Source organism: Hoplias malabaricus, chromosome 17 (assembly GCF_029633855.1).
Source record: "Hoplias malabaricus isolate fHopMal1 chromosome 17, fHopMal1.hap1, whole genome shotgun sequence".
Taxonomy (NCBI): Eukaryota; Metazoa; Chordata; class Actinopteri; order Characiformes; family Erythrinidae; genus Hoplias; species Hoplias malabaricus.
The window spans coordinates 31,120,656-31,145,311 of NC_089816.1; the positions used below are offsets into that span (position 1 = coordinate 31,120,656).

Below are 24,656 nucleotides of genomic sequence, written 5' to 3' on the forward strand. Positions count from 1 at the left end.
ATAAAATCTTTGGTACTAATTTCCCATACAAACATTCTGCCTGTAGCTGACAGTAAACAGTTTGATAGAGCCTTTTTAGAGGCATTAAACACTTTGCACATATGGTTTGTATTTAGCATGTTTCCTCAGGACAGATCATGTAATCTCCAATCACTCCATATGACAATGTACATTTTAATAATTAAGTATTCTCTGTAATAGGACATTAACTCTTAAAAGGGCAGCATGGTTGCAGTTCCTCTCTCTGCTCTGGTTTTCTCCAATCACCTAAAGAGAGGGGTAGGTGTGTAAGTAATACATTAGTGCCCTGTCAGTGCAAAAATTAAGCGAAATACATTTGGAAAAACCCATTAAATTGTGAGCTGAAACACTTTAATTTACACATAACATTTGGCTTTGGCAAAATGCCCTACACAATTCTGTGAAAGTCATGTGTTTAGAATAGGGTCTCAACAACAGACACTGCCCTGAAACCTTCAGTGCACTAATCTGGCCTCACTGGCGGAACCCTGACTATGTGCTCCAGATACCACGAAGGTGTTATTAAAATGTGATTCATGCTCATCTACACGCACTTCTGTGTATCGTTTATGCCGGGCTCTGGTACTGGTCTGACATAAGACTACCTCCACATGTCATGCCAAAATAGCAGACTTGTGATTGGGACCTTTGCATGTCAGTCAAATTCCTTTTCCTGGCATAGTTTTTGGTCACATTAAGTAGTAACAGGTACTACTCTCCCTCAGGGAACAGGAGACTAGGGTGTACATGCATGGCACTGTTTTCTGCAGGTTGCACTTAGTGTTCGTCTTGGAAAGGTTTGAAGTGAAATCAGTATAATCAATCTGCACTCCATGCTGCAGTTCAAGTGTTTAATGCAGTAACTACAGAATGCATACATACAGGAAATAAGTAGCAAGAACTAAAGGCAACTAGAAAGTACTACAAAATACAACACGCGGACCAATACATTTACAAAACATTCAAAATCCTTACAAAATGGGCTGTATTGGTCCTCCTTTTTATTCTGCAATTTGGATCTTTGTATAAACTTTAAAGATTCAAATTACCATCAAATTCGAGTATGTCCACAATTTTACAAGTGCCAGGGAGAACCTCCTACCCACTGTCAAACCGGTGCAAACCAGTGACCTCAAAGCACCACTGCACTCTTGGACAAAAATCTGCCCATACCTTCCCCTCTCCACACCAATAGCTCTCCCCTTAAAACAAAATCTGGGAAAAAAAACAAAAAAAAAAAACAAACAAAAAAACCCCATAAAACTAAGAGCCTCCTTAAGCCAATAAGCTTCCAAAACAAAAACAAAAATCTGTCTTGAAGGCAAGAAAAATAAAACCCAAATTAATGGTGGTGGAAGAGGGGAGCCTGACAGGCAGATGAGAGAGTTTATATTTATCCATATGTGCTCCAGATACCACGAAGGTGTTATAAAGCATGTGATTCATGCTCATGTCAGATTTGAGCTTTGGATAGCAAAGGGAAGGGGTATGGTTATGCAAAAACTGCTCTTAAAATGTCCCTTTTCTTAATATTTACACTTAGGCTTTGTTTTTAAACTGTTTAACAGCATGCCTCCCCTTTGCAAAATAATACCCCTAAACTCTTTAGTCTGGCAAGAGGCAGTCCCCGTAGAAGGTAGTCCAGTGCTGGCTGAGATGAGATGATCTGATCTGATGGGAGCAGGGCTTCAGTGGAGGGCTACAGGGGAGATGGGAGGTGTTCTCTCTCCCTCTCCCTCTTTCTAGGCTCAGGAGGGATGCCTCCCGAAGCTTAACTGGCACCCGTTCCTTCCATCACCTGCTGGGCCTGTTTCTGCCCCATGCAGCACTGAGCCACTGACTGGAACAGCCTAGATTGACACAAGAGACAAAACTCAGTTTCTAAACAAGGGCTTGGTATCATTTGAAAATCTTCAATACTGATACCAATACTACATATATTTTTTCTACCCATTTTCCCCTAATTGAGAAATTAAATACAGAACATGAATAATTTACATACAATTTTTTCTTACAACCTTCTGTACATTGCCACTTTCACCTACAAGCTTCTCATTACTTATTTATATTCTGACTTTAACCACAACCTACCTACTTTTAAATAAATCTTTTCCCCAAATCTGAACGATATTGCTGTCGTTTCTTCTCTCTGCGCTCAGTTTAAATTTACTTTTTTGGACCAAGTCCTGGCTACTCCTGCCTGACTGGCTAAAAGCAGTCAAGAATATTCATTTCCCAACTTTCACTTCATGATTTTAACTCAGCACAACACACTGCTGAAAGAAATATAAAGTGACAAAGCAAAGCTAAAGTGGGCACAACATTAAGGCGAAGCTCAGGCGTTTTCTATTCATGACAAAAGGGATAGCACAGTGGCTTTTTGGTTAGCACGCGTCTCTCTCAGTGCTGGGATTATAGTTTCATGTTCTATCTGAGTGGAGTTTCCTCTGGGGTCTCCAGTTCCTCCCACAGTCCAAAAACATGGAGGTTAGGTGAACTGGCGTCACTAATAACTGTCCTTGGTATGAGCGAATATGAATGAATGCCTGTATGTGTGTGAGAATGTGTGCATGCACAGATTGGTGCTCTATCCTGGGTGAATCCTTGTACCTGATGTAGTCCTCCAGGTGAACAGACAATCCTGGTTGAGTGCAAGTTGTGTGTTTGGCTGCTGCTTCTCGCCAGTGTGTGGATGAAGTGTTAAGGCGTTCTGTGTTGACTGAAAGTGTCCTTGCATATCGAAAAATGATACAAGTGTACGAATAAAATAACAAAAAAAAAAAAATAATAATAATAAAATAAATAATAAAGAAACCATGTCCTGAACCAGGTGCTGAAATAAAACTACTCACTTCTCAATCTCTGGGGCACAGTGCACAAAGTCATGGCTCCAGAACTTGAACGCTGGGTTCTTGATCAGCTCAATGAAGGTGATGAGGAGGCCCCAGGGGTGTGGCCTGTTTACAATTAGTCTCTCCAGCAAGACCCTAAGCCAGGAAATATGCAAAGGGGGATCTTAACTATGCAGCATGAATTAGTCTTTACATATTGATCAAGTGAGTTTACAACAATATTCTGAAATTGGGTGAATTCATTTTAAAAACTAAAAAGCTTCATTAAATAAAAGTCTCCCATGACAGAGTAAAATCTACCTTGTGATCTGCTCCTGAATGGCCTCGGCATTGGCTTCAGCAAACAAGTATAGCATGGTGCAGCTGAAGTAGTGCGTGTGGCTGTTTGGGTAACGCAGCTGATTGGCTATCGCATTCAGGAACAGATAACGCCCTAAAAGTAGAACAAGAGAGAGACAGGTTAGGAGTAGCAATAAATTAGCTCTACATCCATCTGTGCATTATGGCAATGTCTACAGAGCCGAGTACACGCAAACCTGTGTCACTTTCATATGATAGATCAGCTACATATACGATACATGGAAATTCAATGTTGAAAAGAACAGCTGGAGTTTCACTGCATATGGACTGGATCATTATCCACAACTGATGGCATTGCACAACTGTGTAATGTGTCTTGTAATTCAAAAACGTACAGGCTCTGCATATGATTCTGATTGATAGATTTTCCAATTGGAATTCGACTGGAAAGCTAGCAAAATAAATAAATAAACAAACATTTAAAAATGTATGAAAGGGATACTCCTCCGAAACTGTTCGCAGTGCCTTTAACTGGAAATACACCTATTTAAAATGCCATCATGAACATGTCCATCTGTTATGAGCAAGAATAGCCTTTAATATTTTTCTCTCTCCCCCTCACCCTCAGTGTCCAGGTCCACAGCAAGGTTCTGGAAGATGTCCATGTGTGCTGAGTGCGTGATGGTGCTCATGGAGGGCGTGCTGCCCTTGTTGTGGATGTAGGCGATGGCCTGTGTGCCCACATACAGCACTAGGGCATTGATCAGCTGGATGTTGTAGCGATTACCCGGTTCATTTGACACCTAATATAATCAGAAAAGAAAAATGAACCCAAGTCTGATACTCTCAGCTGACTACACAAACAGAAGTGATTACACGAGTAGTCTTATCCCATACCTGGAGGTTGCTGCGCAGTTCAGAGAGGAACGTCACAGGAGACCGGGTCTTCAGGTACGAGTCCAGATCCTTCTTGAACTGGGAGGGCATCACACCAGTAAAGTTTGTGAGAATGCGGGGGGCGATGTTAATTTCACTTAGCATGTCCACCTGGGGAAAGAGACAGACACAGTCAGCATATATTTACATTCAGCAAAAATGGTATTTTGGAATACTGGAAAATAAGTTTTAGACCATTTGGGTTTTATAAATTATGATGCGCTGACCTTGAGGTTGGGAGTGAAAGGGTCTGGAAGCCTCATGTTGCGGGGGAAGGCACTCAGTATCAGGTTCCTAAGCTGGATGCAGTTTGGCGGTATGACGTCACAGAAGCCATAGTGATAGTCACACAAGAACTCTGGGAAGTCGTGGAGCAAAACCAGAAGAACTCGCAGTGTGCCCTAAAAATAAACCCCACAGATTGTTATATTTGATTCTCAAAGAAAATGCAATTTTAAACAAGCTAAATGATTGAGGAAACAATCCTGAGCAATACGTCATGGAAACAGCTAACAAAGCAAGCTGTGGGCTTATACCTTATAAAGGATTTGCATAGGTTTGTTAAGCTCAACATTCCTCAGAAAGGGTGCCAGGTACTTGAACAGATCAATCAGCAACTGGGCGTACATAGGCCAACCCTGCCGTGTCATAGAAAGAAAACCAATTAGAAATATAGATGGTGTTATACAATTCAGTGTTTTTCTATCTTTTTGCATGCTCCTGAACTACCAACCTTCTGCTGCGGTGTGTGCGCCAGCATCCTGGCAATAAAGATCCGGTGCGAGATCAACTCTAGCCAAGCATAGACAAAGCCAGGTGCTTTAGTAGGCCTCAGGATGTGGAAAGTGTTGCTACAATGAGAAATATTAAGACACATGAGTGTGTTTGTACGATTTCCCCATGTTTCACCAATTCATGTGAGACACTGATCGATTTTTACTATAATTTTGCTAAATTTTGATAAGGCAACTTAAACAGCAGCAAGTGAAATGTATAGATTATTTTGTACAGGATGGAGAATTAGTTCATCTTTAGCTTGTTGATCAATAAATAATGGTTTTTGATGAAAATGAAGTGCACCTCTCAGATAAAAGGTCTTACCAGAAGGCTGTGAGCGTCTGGAAGTTAATGGTTTCCAGTACATGTTCTGGAGCATTCAACTCTAGCAGCAGCATAATGAAGATGCGGTGGTATGGCAGCTGCTGGAACTCAGTCTGCCGTACATCATGGTCCTGGATCAGTACACCCACCACAATGCCTAGCACCTACATAGTTGAACAAGGTTATTTAGAAGGATTGACGACTAAATACTACAGGTTTGCCCTTTAAAAGAACAGTCTTTGAATAAAGCAGTATCATTCAAATATCAACAAATACACAAAGTAACCTGACCTTATTGAGAAGGTTGATCTTGGTGACTGTATTTGTTGCCTCTCCAGAGTGCTTGACGAGTAGTGCAATGAGCCGGACAAAAGCATCCAGGTTGTGGTAGCACTTGGCACGAATGATGGCGGCGCTTGCGGCCGGGTTGTGCTGCTGCTCAGCCTGCGCTCTGTAACTGATCTCCACACACATCTCCGTACATAGGCGGAAGAAGCGGGTGATGAGGTCATCAGTCTTTAGAATGCCCTGCTGATGCATCTGCAGATAAGCACAAGAACAAGGGAATCAAGCAGAACATATGAAGATAAAAGCAAAGCTTCCAGGACGCTAGCTTGAATATGTATTATTCAATAGATACAATAATACAATACAAGCCTTCTACACCTAAATAAAACACACCCATGGGGGGGTGGGGGGTCACTTAACAACAATTTTACTACTCTCCCCTGGTTTACCTTCACATTTTTCTAAATAAGAAAAACTGCTAACCTGTCCCACAAATGCTGAGAAGGCCTTAGTGCTGTCCCTGCCTGCAGCAGCAGAGTGGTAGAGGTTCACCCACTCTCTAAGCAGATACTCGGCTTTCTCACGTAGACCTGGTGGATCATCGTACTCTGATGCCTGAGAAATACCAGAGTGCATCATGAAGTTGGGTCCACCATGATGCCGGTCAATCATGGCTTCATAGTTGGAACGGACCACATCCATTAGCTGCGGCAGGCTGGAAAAGAATGTACACTTTTAATCACTATTTCAAAAAGGACAAAATATTCACAGGTTTTAGTGTCTAGTATCAGTCATAAATCATGCATAGAGGTTTATCATAAATAGACAAAAATCTACAAACAGCTTTGTAGAGCTCATCACAAAAATTATTCTACAGATAACATTCCTGCTTCGTTTCCTGTTTACAGAGCCAGGGTTGGGTAAGATCCCTGGGCTGCATAACTGAGAAAAACTTAAATTTTACAGACATGAACTAGATTGAAAACATGTACTGCACCTTTAAAATAAATAAAGCAAAACAGGATACATCTTCACTGCACTTTTTCAGACTATTCGTCTTGACAATAACAAACTGGCTACCAGCTCTTTTACCTTTACTCTTTTGACCTGTGAAGCACCTGACTTTCAGAGCCAGGCAAGTTAGAAAGCTCCAGGGTAGAAACTGTTCAGGACCATAGTTAATGTGGTTTTGAATACCCATCTGTGCTTCAGCAATGTTAACTAAATACAATTTACACCACAAGTAATGGAGTGCACCAGCTGCAGTGCGCAAGAAGACTAACCCTTCGGGTGCATTGGCTCTAGAGTGTGCACAAGTCCTCATCAGGGTTTCAATAGTGTGGAAAAGGTCTGCTTCTGTGATGTGGCTGACACTGCGTTCGTCCACCAGCAGCAACTTTACCAGCTGCATAGCAAATGCCACAGCCATGTAATGCAGTCCATTCTCCATTGACTGTGTAGGAATTAGAAACGTTATATACATATATAGCAAAATATGAAAGACCATTATTTAAAAAACAAATTTAACTGCAGTTAATATGGCCATGAATATGCTATCACTAATATATATCACTACCTGTGCGAGGTGAAGGTCATACTGCTGCATGTTGACCAGGTGGTTTCTGATCAAGAGCTCCACTGCTTCCACATTGTACTTATACTCATCACGGCACTCCATCAGGCACCTAAAACATTTCCAGCAACATATTGCAAATAAAGTTGTGTAAAAAGATCATATTGCTGACTAACCCTGTGTTCAGTTTGTGGAATTGGCACTGACCTGGTGATCTGCTTGTTACACCACTGTGGCCCATAGGCACGACTGTCCTGCAGCGCCTTCAGTACAAGCAAGTGGCACTCTCTGTAGCTTAACAGCAAATCAGCATCTGCACCACTGGTGGCATCCAACAGGCCCTCAACAGCCTGCAGAAAAAATAAAATATACAAAGTGAGCAAGTCTGAAACGGGGAAACGAGGGATAACCTTTAAGTCAAGCTCACCATATATTAAAATAAATAAATAAATAAATAAGGACACTCCAGTTTACCATCCCCCTTCAAATTCCCTTACCTTCTGCAGCAAACCCAAAGCAGTGATTCCATCACGGGAATTGCGGGCCATTACTACAGCCTCCAGCAGGCTGCGGAGGGCCTGTGCCTGTGGGTTCATGGCCAGGGCTGGAGGGATGGCATGCAGATGCTGCTCCAGATCAGAGATGCATTTGTCGTAGATGTGAGCCATATCATCTGTGGGCCATGCCTGCTGCTGTAGATGCACAAACGAAAATGTGAGATTTAAAGTTTTATATCAAAAACAATACTCACATGAAAATCTAGAATGCTGGTTGTACCAAAATCACATGACTGACACTTAATGTAACTCAGCCCAAAAAATGCAGGAGTGTGCTGCTCATTTTGCACATACCTTCATAGGCTGGGCCAGGAACCCAGTGGGTTGAGACAAGTCATTGCTGGGCAGAAATCCTGGAACATTTCGAGCAAACTCCTCATAAACAGCCAGCTGTTTAGGGTCCACACCACCCACCTATGGAAAGACAGCTCGTATGGTTTAGACCAATCACATGCCACAAATCCGTACAGATTTCAGTGCTCTCATTAAAAGACCAGGGCTTCGGCATAAGAAACCCACCTTGAGGCGGATTTGCTCCGGCATGCGTTCTGCTTGGTAGGTGAGCACCATGGGGTCACAGTAGCGCCGTCCCTCCTGACGAGCATGCTTCCTCAGTTCAAACTCCTACAGCAAAGCAGCATCGCAATTAAGCACACAAAAAATTAAATACTGCACACTTAAACCAACCCCTGGCTAAATTACGTCCCATATTTTGCTCTCATTAATTTCATGCAGAAACTAAAAATGTAGCAGGTAATTAAAATCTGTCCTAAAAAACATGCAGTCCTTACAGTAGCAAGTCTCTTGTCCATCTCAGGTCCAGCTTTCTCTACAGCAGTCTTCTGGATGAAACAGCAGGCCAGTTCGCAGTTGTCTTGAGCAATGCGAGCAGCTGCCTCCTCCATCATCTCCCTCTGTTGTGCTGTGGGTGCCTGTGGAAGAGTTAAAGAGGATTAGAAACTCATGTCGTCATAATAAACAGCCTTGAAACCTGTTCAAATATCTGTTGTCAAATATTAAAGAGACATGCTTGAGTATCATGTCCCACTGAGTGAGACAGCAGGGTTCTGCTTAAAGCTTTTACTTCACCACACTAACGTAACTGTTCTCTACCCAAACTGCCTTAATTCATCTCTTTAAATAAATTATAGAAGGGAAAGAGAGCACAAAATTGTGTAAGTGGGTGCATGGGCGAACATACCCTAAGGGCAGCAGTAAAGCTGTTTTTCAGATTGGTGGCGATACTCATCAGTAGTGGCTCTCTGCAGGTGATCATAGCCATTCCGGCAGTCAGGTTGCGCATCATGTGGTGAGCAGCAACACGCATGTGAGACTCCTCTGAGTCCAGAGCAAAGTCCTTCCTGACAATCTGTTCACATGTGGTCATGGCAATTTTGATAGAGCGGTCCACCACAGGATGAACCAGCTCTTGCACTGCACGCTCGATAGCTTGCCTCACACACTGTTTCAGCTGAGGGTGTGCCTGCAGCAGGGGGATCTGTTCAGAGCGGGAGAAAGAACACAATTGTTATCTCTAGGCAACAAATTGTTTATAAAATTTGTTTGACTATTTGCATAAATGTAGATCTAGACTCGTTTTCACATTCTTTCATCCAATTTGGTCAAATTTACTGGAATTATCCTTGAAGCCATAATATTACTAGCCATTTTCTTTTAGCATATATAGCCATGTTTACCGTTTGTTTGTACTTTGCATAGCTTTGCTGTTTATATGCCATGTTACATGTTATGTTGACATGTTGAATAACTGTCTGAAATATCTATGGGTTTGAAACATATTAGCATTAGAATTTGCTTACGTTAGCATTAATGTTGATATGTGGGGCAAGACCTGCCAGGGCATACACATTGATGTCATGGTAGCTGAACTGTGGTGTGGGTGGTCCTGTTGTTGCAGTGGTTGCAGTTGCAGCTGGTGCAGGAGGGACAGCTGCAAATGGAAGACAGACTCCTGTTGGTTAAAAACTATAGGGTTTAGAAAATCCATGCATAGAAAAGGTTAAAAAAGCAGCATTAGACAAACATGAAAACCAGTACTAAAGCCTATCAACACACTACAAGTTAGAGAGGAAAAAGAAATTACCAAATCAAAATAATGACAAAATACCAACCAAATGGGCGGTACTCAAGTTACTTTAAAATATGAAAAAACAATTGGAAATAATGCATAAAAAGCAACAAACATTTTCAATAATCAGGATTAATATAGTTTCATTGCGTACCTGGAGGGACTATAGGCAACATTTCTTCTGGAGGCTTAGTTTCTTTCTTTGGTGCAGAAAGTTGCTCCTCCAGATTCTTCAGCTTTTCTTTGTCTTTTAGCAAGTTGCCTGGCTTCAGGTCATTAATGTCCAGAGACAGATTTTTACACAGCACCTCTATCTCAAACTTCAGGTTTAGCTGTTAGAAGCAGCAGCAAAAGATAAAAAAAAAATGGTTTGGGACCCAGAGTATTTAGCACAGTATCATAAAATTTAAATAAATGAAAATCACCTTTAGATCATGTTCCTGGTGAAGCTCAGCAAGTACATTCATGATGGCCATGGTCCAGGGGTTCTGTGGTCTGAAGACCTACACAAATGTGATGTCAGAATGATATTAAACACTATGAAAATGAATAGACTTGCAGTGCATTTAAAACTTAAAATAAAACATATTTAAAAAAAAAAGGAAGTGTGTGCAAAAATGTTGATACTTGAGTAATTTCAAATGGTACGTTTGAAAACGTACTAGAGAAACTGTAGTATTAAGTATTACCACACTACGCAGACTGGACTCCAATACTTTGGCCACAAAAGGGACCACATAGAGCAGCTCTTGCTGGCCTTTCACATAAGCTTCGAGTAAGAGAGACTTCAACTCCAAATCCTGTACATCATAAAATCACAGCATTGGCATCAAGCATAACATCACAATTCAACTAAAAAACAACAACAACCCACAACTACTCACAGTATAGAGAATAGGTTTGTTTTTGGCCAGGGTGATCATGCCAAGCCAGTGGCCCAAATTCTTCAGCAGGGATCGGTCAGAAAAATTAGCAGCTGCCTTGTCTGAGGTTAGGAGAACCTAAAAGGAAGCAATGACTTTATTAACCTTTTGAGGGAGGTCTTAAAATGTAACATTTGTTTTTCCTTTTTCTTGCTCTAAACTACCTTAATGTTCCTGTATGTCTCATTAAGAACCATTTTGACAAACTCTGGATTTTTCAGGGTGTCAAGAAAATTAGAGTAGAGGCTGTGGAAGTTTGGCTCAATGCTGACACGTTTCATCACCAGGTACTGAGACACCCAGGGCATAAATTCTTCCTTCACAGTCTCCTTCAGTTCTTCAACCTGACACACAAGAGAGTGAAGAGAGAAGAAAACTTTACACTTACAAATCTAATTTCCTTTGAGAAAATGTACAGAAGAGGAAAATTAAATTCTGAAAAGATTGTTGAATTCAATGTTTTATTTGTACCTTTTGAGACATATTAGACTGGGAAAGGTTGTTGAAAATGAAAGCTATCTTCTCTTGCACATTCTCTGGAGGCTCCACAATTCTTTCAGTCTGATCTGTTGCCACCAGCAGTGTGTCTATGTTTGTGGTGTTGATTGAGGGCTGTGGATAAACAAAAACATTTATTTAGCTAATAGATTAAGAAAAAAGATTAAATCTCCCATCACCACAATTCAGACGTGGAGTCCAGGACACAGTGCTGCCAGACAGCTACAAAATGCCTTGTCCTATAAATTACAATGTCATAGAAAAACACATACACTCCACGACCAGCACCAAGAGCCAAATACATGCATTTACTCTAGCAGGCACACATTCTTATAGGGGTCTACTCACTGGCACATCCTTCTTAAAACCTACTGCAGTGGGCCTGGAGATGGTAGAAGTTTTGACAGCAGTGGTGGTCGTGGTCGTGGTGGTAACCAGTGTGCTGGTCTGGCCAGGCTGAGGGGCTTTAGGAGGTTGAGACTGAGCCTGGGCCTGGGCTAGAGCAAGGCTGCCTGGTGTTGTAATAGAGCCCTGCATCTTCACAGGAGGGTCACGTGACTGCTGGCCATACTCAATGTACTGTACACACAAACAAAAAGCACAAAAATTTAAATAGATTCTCAGTCAAGGATGATTTAAATTTGGGTTAGATACAAGTGAAAGTAAGGGTGTATTTATACTTTGTATTTGATATAGTGAAACATAACACAAAACAGCAGCATATAAAACACAATATGCATTTGTGTGGTTGGGGGGGGCAGGCAAACAAAATCACAGCACATTAAAATATACCACCCGTTTTACATAACCCTGATACTGAAATTTATTAAACCCAGCATGGTGGAAACTAAGGGAATCAAACTCAATTATAAAACACAGGCTTAATGCCACATATACCAAAAACTATTAATTTACCTCTTGCAAATGATGGGGAAACTGTAGAAAATGGCCTATGGATGCCAAGTGCTGGCAATACTGTGGATAATCCTTCAATCTGCAAAGGAGGGATTCATGTGAATATTAAGGGTCATGAAGTGAATAAAACTTAATTTCAGATAATCCCAAAAGGAATCTTTAGAAGCTAACATGGAGACAAAATCGTACCTATTCTTAAACCGATCCAGGGCGGCAATCCCAAAGTAATACATTTTGGAGCCATAGGGTTTGCGTAGTGCCTCCAGGACATAGCGTAAGGCAAGGCCAAGGGCCATGTAAGTGACTAGACCCTTCTCTATGATGCCCCCAAACAGGCAGGCGGTGATATGCAGCTCTTTGTCTGGATACTGAGGGAAAAAACGGTACTCTTCGAACAGGTTACGCAGCATGCAGTTAAAGACTTCACGCTCCCGCTTTATGTTAGAATCTTTAAACCTCTGCAGCATCTCCAGAACCTGAGACAGAGAAATATTTAAAGAAATCAACCATCTATTACAAGTGCTCTTAGAGTAATGCCACCTTAAAAGAACAGTACTGCCTCAGCATTGACTTAATGTACACTGGTCACTCACCTCATCCACAGACATAGTGGGGTGAGGTGGGTGGTTATAGATTCTCTGGAAGTAGCTGTTGGCCTCATCGTCAATCTCCTTACTAAAGTGCTGGTTTGCCTCAGGCCAAACATGAGAGAGGTCAGCTAACAGACAAAAATAGATAATTAATAAAAACTACTGTTTAGCAACTAATATTGCAGATTTTAAGATTCACATATTGTGCAGTGGTCTTATTTTGGTGGAATTTATAAAAAAAAAATAAAGATGAGGATCCTGGCTCTCTTAACCACATCCACACTTATAGGATCTTAACATACAATGCTGGAAGGTCGGTGGGTTCAATCCTGGTGTGCTCATCTTCCTTGGGCCAAACGGGTCACTGCTCACAGCTGGCATGCCCAGACCTGAACCAATCCCACTTAAGCTGCCTGAACCCAATGGACCTGGCAGGACAGAACACAGATTTACCTGTGTGTATATTATAAATATTTTATATTTGTGTTTTCACATGTCAAAATACTAGATCGGCTCAAGGGAGTTTGATAGTTGTCATTACCTGGGAGCTGACTGGATAGTCCGCTGATGCCCCCAAATGGAGTGCTGGGGTTGGGGTTGGTTAGAGGAGGAAAGGCCTTGGCAGGAGACTGTGGATTGCTAAATGCTGAACTCAGTGGTGGGGGGAAACCTTGCATGTTCTGTGTGTGGGAGGTGGCTGAGCTACCAAGATTCAGTGAGCTCATTGCAGTGAGGGGATCCACCTGAATTACAAAAGAGAAAGCAACCATTTGTTCAAACATTAAATCCCTGTATACAAATGTGTAAGAGCATGCTGTAAAGCAAAGTTTAGAAATTCACTTCTAAGTAGCCCTACCGGAGAGATGGCATCCAGGCTGCTGGTGCTAGGTGCCCGACCCTTTGGCATGACCCCTGGTGGAGGCTGACGGGCCTTGTTCATCACGTTGCTACAGTTGGCCACCATGGTCAAGATAGTCTCTGACAGCTCTTGAGATACACTCCTGTTTGATAAAAGGACGTATTTCAAAAAGATACATCTTATAATGCTGGCTCTTTTATGGTGAAGACAAGCAATGATCATGTCAGTGATGGCTTTAAATATTTACTAATCAATAACTAATGGTGCACAATATATCCACAGAACAAATATGGTTTTATTATTGGTTTAATATTGGAATATCTGCAAATACTTACAATCAACAATTGCCAAAGAGGGGCATTACTACATACATAATCTCACGTGGATAAATGTACTTATGACCTGATTGTCAGGCAGTTCATAAATCAATGATCACAATGAGCAAAAGACATAAACAGAAGTGTAAAGCAAAGTGTCAAGATAGGGGTGGGGGGAGGTATGAGGAGGAATGACAGTGAGACCGGAGGATTAAAATGTAAATGTTCAGTCAGAGTATAGACAAGGGAAATGCAAAGAAGAACTTTTAATACCACTATCAGTCTGTGTGTATGTTATGAGGCTACATTATCTGTGTACTTTACATATAGATTTTTTTTGAGAATGCTTTAAAATGCATAAAAAGTGAAATTGAGTCACTGATACTGTTATCTACCACAACATGTTAACGATTGGCTATTGTATCTGACCTAGGTATTTAAAAAATGGTTTATAAACATAACTGATATGAGGAGAGGGGGGTGGACAAAGGCATTTCTTTAAAACCCATCAATATCATAATAACGTCTTACCCTGCACAAGACTGTAGACAGGCTAACATGGTGGCCAGCGTCTCAGGAGGCAGTTGTGCACTTTTAGGTTGGTCTTTTTCTGGGGCCAGCCCACCCATGATGGTGGGACAACGCCTCTTCAAGAACGTTACGCATGCCTGGATGAAGGGCTCCTATATTAAAAAAAATATATATTATTTTTTTTTTTTAGGTTAATTCTAAACTTGACCCCACCAATCATAAGGAGTCAGACCAGGGAGAATACTTACACCATGTTCTCTGATTTTATCAGTCAGCCATTTGTCCAGTTTGAGGTATTCGCGGCGAGAGGCAAGTGCAGCAAGGTCAATAACAAAGGCAAATGGAGTACCATTTAGCAGCATCGATAGAGACTAGAAAACAAAAACGGGAGTGAGTAAATAGACCACTGCACATATTAAGGTTTGTTTTATGATAACACATTGAGGTTCAAAATGAGAGTGTGGCTGCACCTTCAAGTCCTGAGCCACGTCCAGGATGCGCGAGAGCTTGGCCTGGTCAAACTGCTCCCCCCTTGTGTACCACTCTGCCATGGAGCGCATGATGAGTTGGCGAATAGAGGGTGATTGACCCTAACAAACAGACAGGCATATGCAATATTTTTTTATAATTCACAAGCAAGGTTAATATCAAATCATTAATATTTGGGGGGGGGTTCACTGCAAAAAATGGATGAACATTACTGAGAGAATTTTATATATTTTTTATTAAAATGCCTGAAATATATTTTAGAAGTGGCCCATTTCTGAGTCTAGTCCTCTGTTATGCTAATCTACCGTTAAACCCGTCACCAAGAAGGTGTAACACTCAGTTTGAAGCTAGATTTCGTTTCTGACTATAACAGATATGTGATTGTTGGAAGCAAAAAGATAAGTACTGAAACATTTATAAATCATAAATAAATAAAAACAGCTGCACTGAGAACCAAACTTTGGACACCTACACGAAGGCCATCAGTGACTGGACAGTGAACAGTAGGAGAACATCAAATATGAAAAAATAAATAATTCCAGAACTATAAGTAACCCAACCATAACTTTCCACCTACAACGGAGGAGGGAAAAAACGTCAGGTGTCTGGTTATCAAAACTTTTACCTTCCCATGCCAGGCAAAATGCAGGATGATGGCAGAGTTGGGGTGGTTGCCCAGGAAAATGGGCATAAGTGTAGAGATGAGGTCATGCCGCAGCGTGTGCCAGGAAGTGTTGATCTGCAGCAGTGCCAAAACAAGCATGTCTGGGCAATGCTTGATGGGAAAGGTGAAGAGCTGCTTGACCTGATCATACTGGCCCACCTCAGATAGCCGTAAAAGACTCTCAACCAGGTCCAGGCTCTTCCTGTAAGACCCCACAGAAACAACCATTAACTTTAAAAGCAACAAGTTGTTAGAAGCAAAATTTATGTCAAATGCGCCCAAAGAGAAATCATGTATTCAATATACTTAGTACATACTGAATTACCATGACTGACTAAACATGTTTATTTATACAGCACAAAAGAAACTGGTACAAACCATGTGGCTATCTCTCTATTGTCATCTTCAGGTGGAGCTTTGAGAATATCGGTGCCAACTGTATGACAGGGGTAATCAGCAAAACAGAACACCTCTGGGCTCATTAGGGACTGCTGGATGAAGGAGAGCTGGAAATAACAGTAATGCATTTAGAGATAGCCATGACATAAATGTTTAACAATTAATAAAAGTTGCAGCCATCAGATAAAAGGGAAATCTGCATAATGAATATGTTGAGGTGCAGAAAAAGCAATTGTGTGGTGAAAATGAAGGGGAATACCAATACATGACAGACATTTTTTTCATGAACACAAGCATGGTTCACCAGAAGAGGGAGGTATGGGAATTTGAACAGGGAGAAAGACCATAATAAATCATAGTATATTAGTAAAGCCATGTGACATGTTTCTGCAGAGATCAATCAACCCAGTGCTGTAATTGCCAGCTATCTAGATTTTTGTTAAGGATGGATAATGAGAAAAGGCTGAGAATTTATGTTTTACATGAAAATGATGAAATTGCAGGGCGCTGCTATAAGTTCATCACACTTAAATTTAGTTTAAAAATATCAATATTGACAAAAGGTAAGAGGCTGTTTGACGGTCATGTTGCTTTCAGTTCTTGTCAGATTCTGCTTTTTTTTGTTCATATCAATATCAGAATATCATACTGACCATTTACTGTGATAAATTCTGGCCATATCGTTCAGCTCTACAACACAGGTTATCCAATTTGATTTAAAAACAAGCTGACTGAATTGAAGATAAGCATTCACAGCTTTTGTAATTTGTAACGCCACCGATAATCAGGAAATATTCTACCTGGCCCTCTGCATGCTTCCATGGTCTGTAGATGAGATCCACAGGGAAGACCTCCAAACCCAATCCCCTCTGAATCCCATATACCACAATCTGCAGACCTTTGCTGTCCCGGATGATGAAGCCTGGGTGGTCTAGCTCATAAGTAACCTCTTTGAAGTTCAGATTTGGGTTCTGACAAAGAACAAATTTGAACAGTTAACATAGAAGAGCCATTTAAATATGTAAGTAAAACTGAAAGAGGGGAGAGAAAAAAAAAAGTTGCATAAAACAAAACAATTCTCAAACAATCTATTGTACAACAAATACCAGCTAAAAGGACTTACAAGCTCCTTCACAACATCAATCAGAACTTCTACATTCCAGGTATGGGGCTGAGAACCATCGCTTTTGTCCTTCCCATCACTCCAGATGCCACTGCCTGGAGCTGAGATAGACTGCAGCAATACAAAATATTAAATATTCAATAGCTGCATTTGGTACATATTCTTCAGAAAACACATTACAGATCATAAAACCAGCTTGTGGTGAAATTTTATAATTGTACCTGTAGAGGTATTCCATCTGAGAGGCCAGAGTGTGTGCGAGCCATCATGCCCAGCACTCTGGCCACTTGGCTTGCTGTCACCTCACGCACCCCATACTGCAGGATTATGTTCCTACACTCATCAACACTGGACAAACACACACACACACACACACAAAGATATATATAACTTCAGTAATACACAAAATACAATGCATGAAACCGAATTGGGCCTGTCAAAAACTTACCAAAATCATTCTTCTTTATAAGTATATTTTTAGTTTTGCATGCCTATGTCCTAGTATTTCAGCTTAATTATTATTTCTTTGCCACACTTATACATATTTTATGCAAAGCCTTCCTGGCTTCCTTTGGTTTACCAATAGTGTTTTATTATTCGCAAGCATTCCAATGCTTACTTATTCAGTCAAAAACTTAATTGTAAATATAATTAATGAAAAATCTAAATTGAATTTGAATAAAAAAAATAATAAATAAAATCACCTTGCACAAAAGCCATAGCCAACTTCCTGCATAAACTCTGCAAGGGAACTCTCCATCATGGTCTTGGCTAACTCTCCAGATTCTGGTAGGATCCTGTCCATGAGAATGTCCCGTTTCTCAGGATACAGCAGTGGTGCGAGCACCACAGGGCAGCGCTCCTGCGGGAAATCTGCACAAGGCCAGCACAAACAATGTTATTCCCCCACCACTTGTGTCAAAGACCAGTGTCTCAATAGTCCTCACCCAACTAATGGAAGGTTCAAAGTAATGATTAAATGATTCCAAAGACGTAAGCAGAAATGCTTCAAAAGCAAAGCATCCTACATATTATTAGCTGCAGTTTAAGTGGACTTCTCTTTAGTGTTTTCGTGTTGCATACCTCTGCACAGCGTTTTGAGGAAGGCGTCAATCTGTTCTTGCCCGACTCCGCTGGAGCCCTTCTGCCCAAACAGGAGGTGAGAGAGCAGCAGGTGCAGAGCCTCTATGGCAATGTCCTGGAAGCCACCTTCCTGGCTCCCTCCAAGGTCTGCGTCCACGTAAGAGCGTAGGAGGTCTGGTAGCTTCTGTTTCACAAATTGGGCAGCTGCCAAAGCACAGGAGGAGGATAAAAATTAGCTGAGTGCACTTATGTAACAAACTTGCTAACAAAAAAATATAAAGCTTATTTTTAAATTAAGGAAAGAATAACACCACCGCAACCTAGAGAAGAAATCAGGTAGTATTCCACAGCAACAGTCCAAAACAAAGAGGTAGAGCTACAAAGAACACTTACCAAACCCTCGGAGGTCTGAGTTGCTCGAGTTCAGAAGACCAAGGCCAAAAATAACCTGATCAAAGAGAGTGGGTTATTTGACAACTCAAAAATCAGGTCTCAGTTATGAAAGCAGTTACATATTACAGCACTTCCAAAGATTTCTTGCTGACGAGGCAATCATTTTTGCTTACCTCCTGAACCTTGCTTAGTTTGAGTACTTTACTCAGTTGAGGAAACAAGTGCGGTGATGGCTTCAAACTCTTAAAATACGGAGAAAGAGAGACAAAAAAGGCAGAAAAATTATGGACAGGAAGTTATTAGTTATAACTGGTGACTGATGACCAAATGAAATCAACATCTAAATTTATTCCTTCAAGACAAGAGCTTACAAGCATATAGTGCAGCCAGAACATACCTTCTGATAGTGCAGAGGATTGTCAATGGCGTAGCAGAGAGTTGAAATAAAATTTGGCTTTGTGATAAGAGACACACACTCCTGGATCAGAAACTGTGTCTTTAGCAAAAAGATGAACAAAAAGCAGAACATAATATTAATACAGAAAAACACAAACTTATTTTATGTTTAAAAACTACCTCTGAACTGGTTTAGCACAAAGACATTTCATATGTTGAAACTGAAAAATATTATCAGTATTTTCTTTAAATATTTGGCTATTTTAACTCGTTGTTTTAATAAATACATAGAATGAAAAAAAAAAAGTTAGTAAATAAATAAAATAAAATGTTTGGGGAGTGGACCAAAAAAATAGAAACTGGAAAACTTGTACAATGTTATCACAAAAATAAAATTACGTTAACTGGCAAAAGGCATTTTTTAAAAACATAAATTCGGCAATATATCAGTACTTAATTTTCTGATCATTTTTCAGAGTTGCTCATTCACACATATAGCACTCAGTCAAAGAGATTCAGTGTCCAACATTTTCACAACAGGAAATGCACATGGGCTAGCGCAAGCGTAGTGCATTCAGGTGGCACAGCATGAATTTGGTGCAAGTTCTCTGGAAAACTACCCGAATCAACGTACTGTCCAAACAAGCTATGGGTTTCTAAGAAATTTCTGAAAAGAAGAGAGGGAGGGGTTCACCACTATGTCAAAGACTGCACTGGCAAATAATCAAACAATTCAAAAATCACATTTCTCAATGTAAAATAGCAAAGAACTTAGGGATTTCTATATTTCATCTACAATATATAACAATTAAAAATTCAAAGAATCCAGAAAACTCTCTATGCAAGACAAGGCCCAAAAGCAGAACTGACTGGCTGTGACCTTTGGGCACTCTTCATTAACACTTCATTAACACTTCATTAAAAATGGACATTTCTGTAGCAGAAATCAATGCATGAGCTCAGAAACCTTTGTTGCATCCACAAACGCAAGTTAAAAATATCATACAAAGAAGAAACCATACATAAACTCAATCTAGAAATGCTGCCTTTTGGTCCTAAGCGCATATAAGATGGACTGAGTGGAAAAGGGTTCCATTTCCCGACAAATCAAAATTTGAAATTCCAAATTCAAATTTGGAGATGCCACTTCCTCTGGGCTAAAGAGGAGAGGGAACATCTGGCTCGTTGTATTGAAAAGCACAGCATGGGTGTCTTGCCCATCTGTGAAGGTAGAGTTAATGCAGAATGATAGAGGTTACAGAGCAAGATACTGCCATCCAGAGCTTGTCTCTATCAGGAGGGAAGGTGTTGTTATATTAGCAAGACAAAGGCAGTCCACATTCTGCATGGATTACCACAGCAATGTTCCATAGTAAGAGGTGTTGAACCAGTTCAGAGGTATTGACAATTTCTAAAAACAGATACACAGAAACAATATGATCTTTGTTTCAACAATTCAGTTCTTGTAAAGTTTCAATTAAACATAAGGCTTAAATGATTTGCACATCATTGCATTCTGCTATTTGCATTTTGCACAGCATCCCACCATTTTTGGAAATTGGGTTTAAACAGTACATTTCAAATTACAAACATTGAAATTAAATCATCTTCATTAAATGTATGTTGCCCAACAACCCTGGTTGCTGTAAGTCACTTTCGGCACACAAGCAGGATGGTCACCAGTTTATACTTTGTTTCAATATGCAGAGTAAAATGGTATATTCAGTGCAGTGGCTCATAGCTCATTGTAAATTTCACAGACTTGCATTTATTCTAGAGAAACTCCAAATTACAGTGAAGCCACTTCTGACCTGAAATCAGAACAGTAGCTCCTTTTCCAAAGCCATCTCTTCAAATCAGATATAATCAAGAAACACTGTTACAAAAAAAAAAAAAGTTATCCAACATGCTGAAAAATAAATACCTGATGGAAATCTTTGCCACTGCTTTTACCATCGCCACTGAAATCCACATGGGAAAAGAGACAGCGTAATAGATGCCTGTCTGCTTCAGGGCCGTGACGATTCACAATCTAAGAAAGAGAGAAAGTGTGAGAATGCTGAATGCCAGTCAACACACTGACCTTCCGTCTTAACACTTACTGCATCCGTGAATGATATATTGTTGTGACAGTAATAAAGCAATCCATTAGAGAACTGAGATTTAGGGTAGAACAGATCCTGGAATCATGGGCCAATACAGCCGTTTTCTTTTTACCCGTGTTTGTCTGCTGATATCAATGGACAAACATTAAGCAGCTTTTTGCAGATACTCATATCACATACATATAAAAAAAGGACTTTGAAACAATTGGTAAAAATTTTATCTACATACAACTAGCAAAAGTATAAACTTAATTTATTTCCATATTACACTTCTGTAATTACCAGAGCTGCATCAACAAAGGAGCTGTGGGCCTGCACATGTACAGCCGATTCAGCAAAAAGACAACTTTAAATGGATTAGCCTTACAGAGAAATAAAATATTTGTATGTTTACAGATGCTGTAAAATGAATACAATGTAGACATTTACAACAGTGTCACCTAATTATACACAATACATCATAAAAACTTCATTGAAATATATTTGATGATGATGATGATGATATGATCCTGATATTGTCCACCACTGATTAAATCTGCAGTAAAACAGAGGAACTCACATGCTGTATTTCTTGCTGGCTGGCTCTGTAGTTTTTCTTAGTTAAATTGTCCACCAGGTAGCTGATTTGAGACAAAGCCAGCGAGAGCGAGTCAAGATTCATTGCTGGTTGGGGCGGAAGCAGGCGGCCGAGCCCGGCGCAAAATCACCATTATTCCCCTTTAGTCACTTCAGTGATAGGTTACTTCTGCTCCCCCCCCTCCCCAGGTGTAAAAATGTCTGTGCGTCCAACAAGCGGCTTCTTTGGGTGTGTCCTGATTCAACGTGCGGTCCTTTAGTGCAGCTTCAAGAGTGACATCTGAATAAAGTAGTTTGGGGGGGTGGGGGAGTGGGGGGGTAGAGAAATGTATTAATTCCACGACATGAAATAAGAATACGGACAAAACAATAATAGTTTATTTAATAATTGTAAAATTATTATTAAATAATTGTTAAAAAAAAAGCTTAATTTGTATATCGTCGCTGTCCAAATAAAAATATTTCTCTCCATTTTTTGTAGATTTTAGTTTACTACATCTGTACACAGCAGCTCTCCTTCAAACTGCATGATGAATGGACCGATAGAAATGCTTCAAAATTATTTGGAAGAACATATTTTAAATTCACTTTTATAGTTTATACCTAAACCATAACTAACGCAGCAAAAGAACAAGAGTCTTCAGCATTTTCAGAAGCAGATTTCAGCAGCACTATAAACTGGGGGGAAGGAAAAAATAAAATAAATAAATACATAAATAAGGCAAAGCAAACAATCTTTAAATCTTTAAAATGTGTTAACTGGTTAGGTTTTTTCCTTGACTGACATTAGCAGGCTAACATTACCACATTCACAAGATTTGGCAAAACAAAATAAGACCCCATACCTACACAACTTGGAAAAAGTTAGAGCTAGTGCAACTCACATTATGCTAGTTATGCTTGGCTAGATCTCAGATAGCCAACTTATTCCCTATACAGTGCACTGAATTTCTTCACGTTAGGTAACCCGAACAGTTGTTTATTTATTTCAAGAAAAGTAGCAATGAAGTTTGAGGAGGGGAAAAAAAATGATATATATATTTTTCCACTGGCCTTACTTAACCAACATTTGGGATATAAGCCATTATCTACTTACAGAAGACAATAATTTAGATTCATCACTAATTTGACAAGAAAAGTTAAGACGACTGATTAATATTTTCATACACTAACAACAAATATTAGAAGCGTTGGAAATAAAACCTGGTTTCTATTCACAATGGAAGGTGGCTTTATGGTTTCCATTGAAGAACACTATTTACTTTCCTGAAGAGTATCTCTAGAACCAATTTTATAACTCATCATACACATCAAAATACTGTCAGCTTACATGAGCAACCATTAGGACACTTTACAAAGTTATACCCACCCAGAAATCAGAAACACACTACAACAACAACTGAACATAATCAAATTCAGATATGTAGCCCCTAAAGATTTGACCTGAGATTCTACATGGACTTCAACGTCTTTCTAAATGTATCCTAAAGGTAACCGGGGGCTGTTCCACTAAGCAGGATTTATGAGCTGGCCAAAATAACGTAAGTCCAGAGTTAAGGGCTGTCCACTGGAAACATTTGACTAAAGGCTTAAATTATCTGACCAAACTGAGAAACCCTGCTTTGTGGAATAACTCGTGTCTCTCTAAATTATGACCTTTAGGTATAACGTTACTTTACATTTGAGCAAAACAATCAGTTATTAATCCTAATGGTTATTCTGGGAAGCGAATAATAGGCCTGAGACTGGGAAAGAGATATAGTCACCCAGCCAGTATTCCCTAAATTTATCTGCTTTACAAGATAAACTCCTAACGTTCTCAAACTAAAAAAATCGTGTTAACCATTAGTCACACGACCTTTATACAAACCTATTTTTCCCTTCAAATCAATCGCTAGCTGTGGTACTCGCTCACAAGCTAACAGTAGCTTTAGCTTGCAGTGGCTACAGCTAAATCAGCTCCGGTCATCTATCCACTGAACGCACTTGTGACTCCCTTGCTCTGAAACACTACGTTATCTTAAAAAGGGTTAATAATTCGGTTACATTTGTTGGACCGTGAAAAATTAGTCTGCATTTCAAAGGGGGCCTCCAGAACTGCAGCTAAAACATCTCCGTTAGCCAGCCTAGTCATACCAACATGCCCCGAGTGGTCTAACGTTACAAGGGAAACCCCAGTTCACAAAGAACTGTTATATGGGATCTAAATGGTCTAAAACATGTTCAAAACCAACGACAGATTAACGCTGTATGTGTATTTTTTTTTTCATTTTACCAGCTGCACATTGGAATCTTCCGTTCCACCTTAAACGCTGCGGTAGTTGCATTGGCGCTTGCTATTTAAGGTGGACCGGAACATTCGAAGAAGCTGGTGGAAGCTAATGGGCCTCATTGGTTAACATCAACTAGCTAAACAGAAGCTAAGCTAACTTCAAGTGAAACTGACGTTAGCCAGTAGTGTCTGAACTACGAATAGAAGAGTCGTGTGTTATTTTAACCAGACCTTTCTCATCATAAACTGGGAAAACAGAGGCTTACTGAGCCACACAGATCTTTCCCAGCTCTTGCGGGTTAAACTGACTGGGATATTAAAATGAGAAGCGTGCTGGAGTCGTGTGTATGAACGGCACTGAACTAGTCTCTTAGCCACAATCAAACCGTCCCCGACTTTGACCAAAAACAAACACTCGCCACAAACGCGTCTGTTAGCCCCGTTCATAAACAATAGTCGCTGGTCTTCATGTTTACTCTCTCACTCTCTTACGTTTCTCGGTTCGTTCCCTTGTGCTGAAAGGTCGCTTTTCCTCTCCGGCCCCGTTCAGTTTTTAGAAAATAAAATGGCGCTGCTCTTCTTATTAGCGACGTCCGGACTCGAGTACGAGTCGGTTCATCAGAAAAGGTACATTTTCAGTACAATTGGATGAACCGATTCTCCATAGAATCGATATTTTGTGACGTTCATTTGATTTCGGGGAAAAAAAAATAATCGCGGTTTTTCGCACCAATAATTATCTTCTGTCTTCTTCACTCACTCAGTCATTCACAGTTACTCACACCTATGGACAGTTTCACAAAGCT

At 40.3% G+C, this 24,656-nt stretch overlaps 1 protein-coding gene across 3 annotated transcripts; it reads right to left on the reverse strand.

Moving 5' to 3' along the window:
• Positions 1 to 91: 91 nt before the first annotated feature.
• cnot1 (CCR4-NOT transcription complex, subunit 1) lies at positions 92 to 24,479 on the reverse strand. Of its 3 annotated transcripts, none has more exons than XM_066650032.1 (49): positions 24,343 to 24,479; positions 21,562 to 21,858; positions 20,822 to 20,929; positions 18,899 to 18,997; positions 18,675 to 18,743; positions 18,502 to 18,556; positions 18,109 to 18,312; positions 17,730 to 17,898; positions 17,247 to 17,373; positions 17,026 to 17,136; positions 16,703 to 16,873; positions 15,882 to 16,009; positions 15,465 to 15,705; positions 14,821 to 14,940; positions 14,599 to 14,721; positions 14,351 to 14,502; positions 13,500 to 13,644; positions 13,185 to 13,386; positions 12,946 to 13,071; positions 12,647 to 12,771; positions 12,243 to 12,529; positions 12,054 to 12,132; positions 11,511 to 11,717; positions 11,112 to 11,252; positions 10,805 to 10,984; positions 10,602 to 10,718; positions 10,407 to 10,517; positions 10,143 to 10,220; positions 9,872 to 10,049; positions 9,449 to 9,600; positions 8,830 to 9,126; positions 8,420 to 8,560; positions 8,148 to 8,252; positions 7,923 to 8,042; positions 7,569 to 7,763; positions 7,279 to 7,421; positions 7,075 to 7,183; positions 6,782 to 6,951; positions 5,982 to 6,213; positions 5,502 to 5,750; positions 5,211 to 5,374; positions 4,843 to 4,960; positions 4,646 to 4,747; positions 4,337 to 4,510; positions 4,071 to 4,220; positions 3,796 to 3,976; positions 3,174 to 3,306; positions 2,874 to 3,008; positions 92 to 1,871 (listed from the first exon to the last, which is right to left on the reverse strand). In XM_066650032.1, the coding sequence occupies exons 2-49, from the start codon at positions 21,661 to 21,663 to the stop codon at positions 1,793 to 1,795; spliced, it is 7,104 nt and encodes a 2,367-aa protein (XP_066506129.1). In that variant the 5' UTR covers positions 21,664 to 21,858; positions 24,343 to 24,479; the 3' UTR covers positions 92 to 1,792. The 3 variants fall into 3 exon arrangements, with proteins under 3 accessions (XP_066506129.1, XP_066506127.1, XP_066506128.1); XM_066650030.1 differs by having other exon boundaries at positions 11,487 to 11,717; XM_066650031.1 differs by having other exon boundaries at positions 551 to 1,871; positions 9,449 to 9,579; positions 11,487 to 11,717.
• Positions 24,480 to 24,656: the final 177 nt, after the last annotated feature.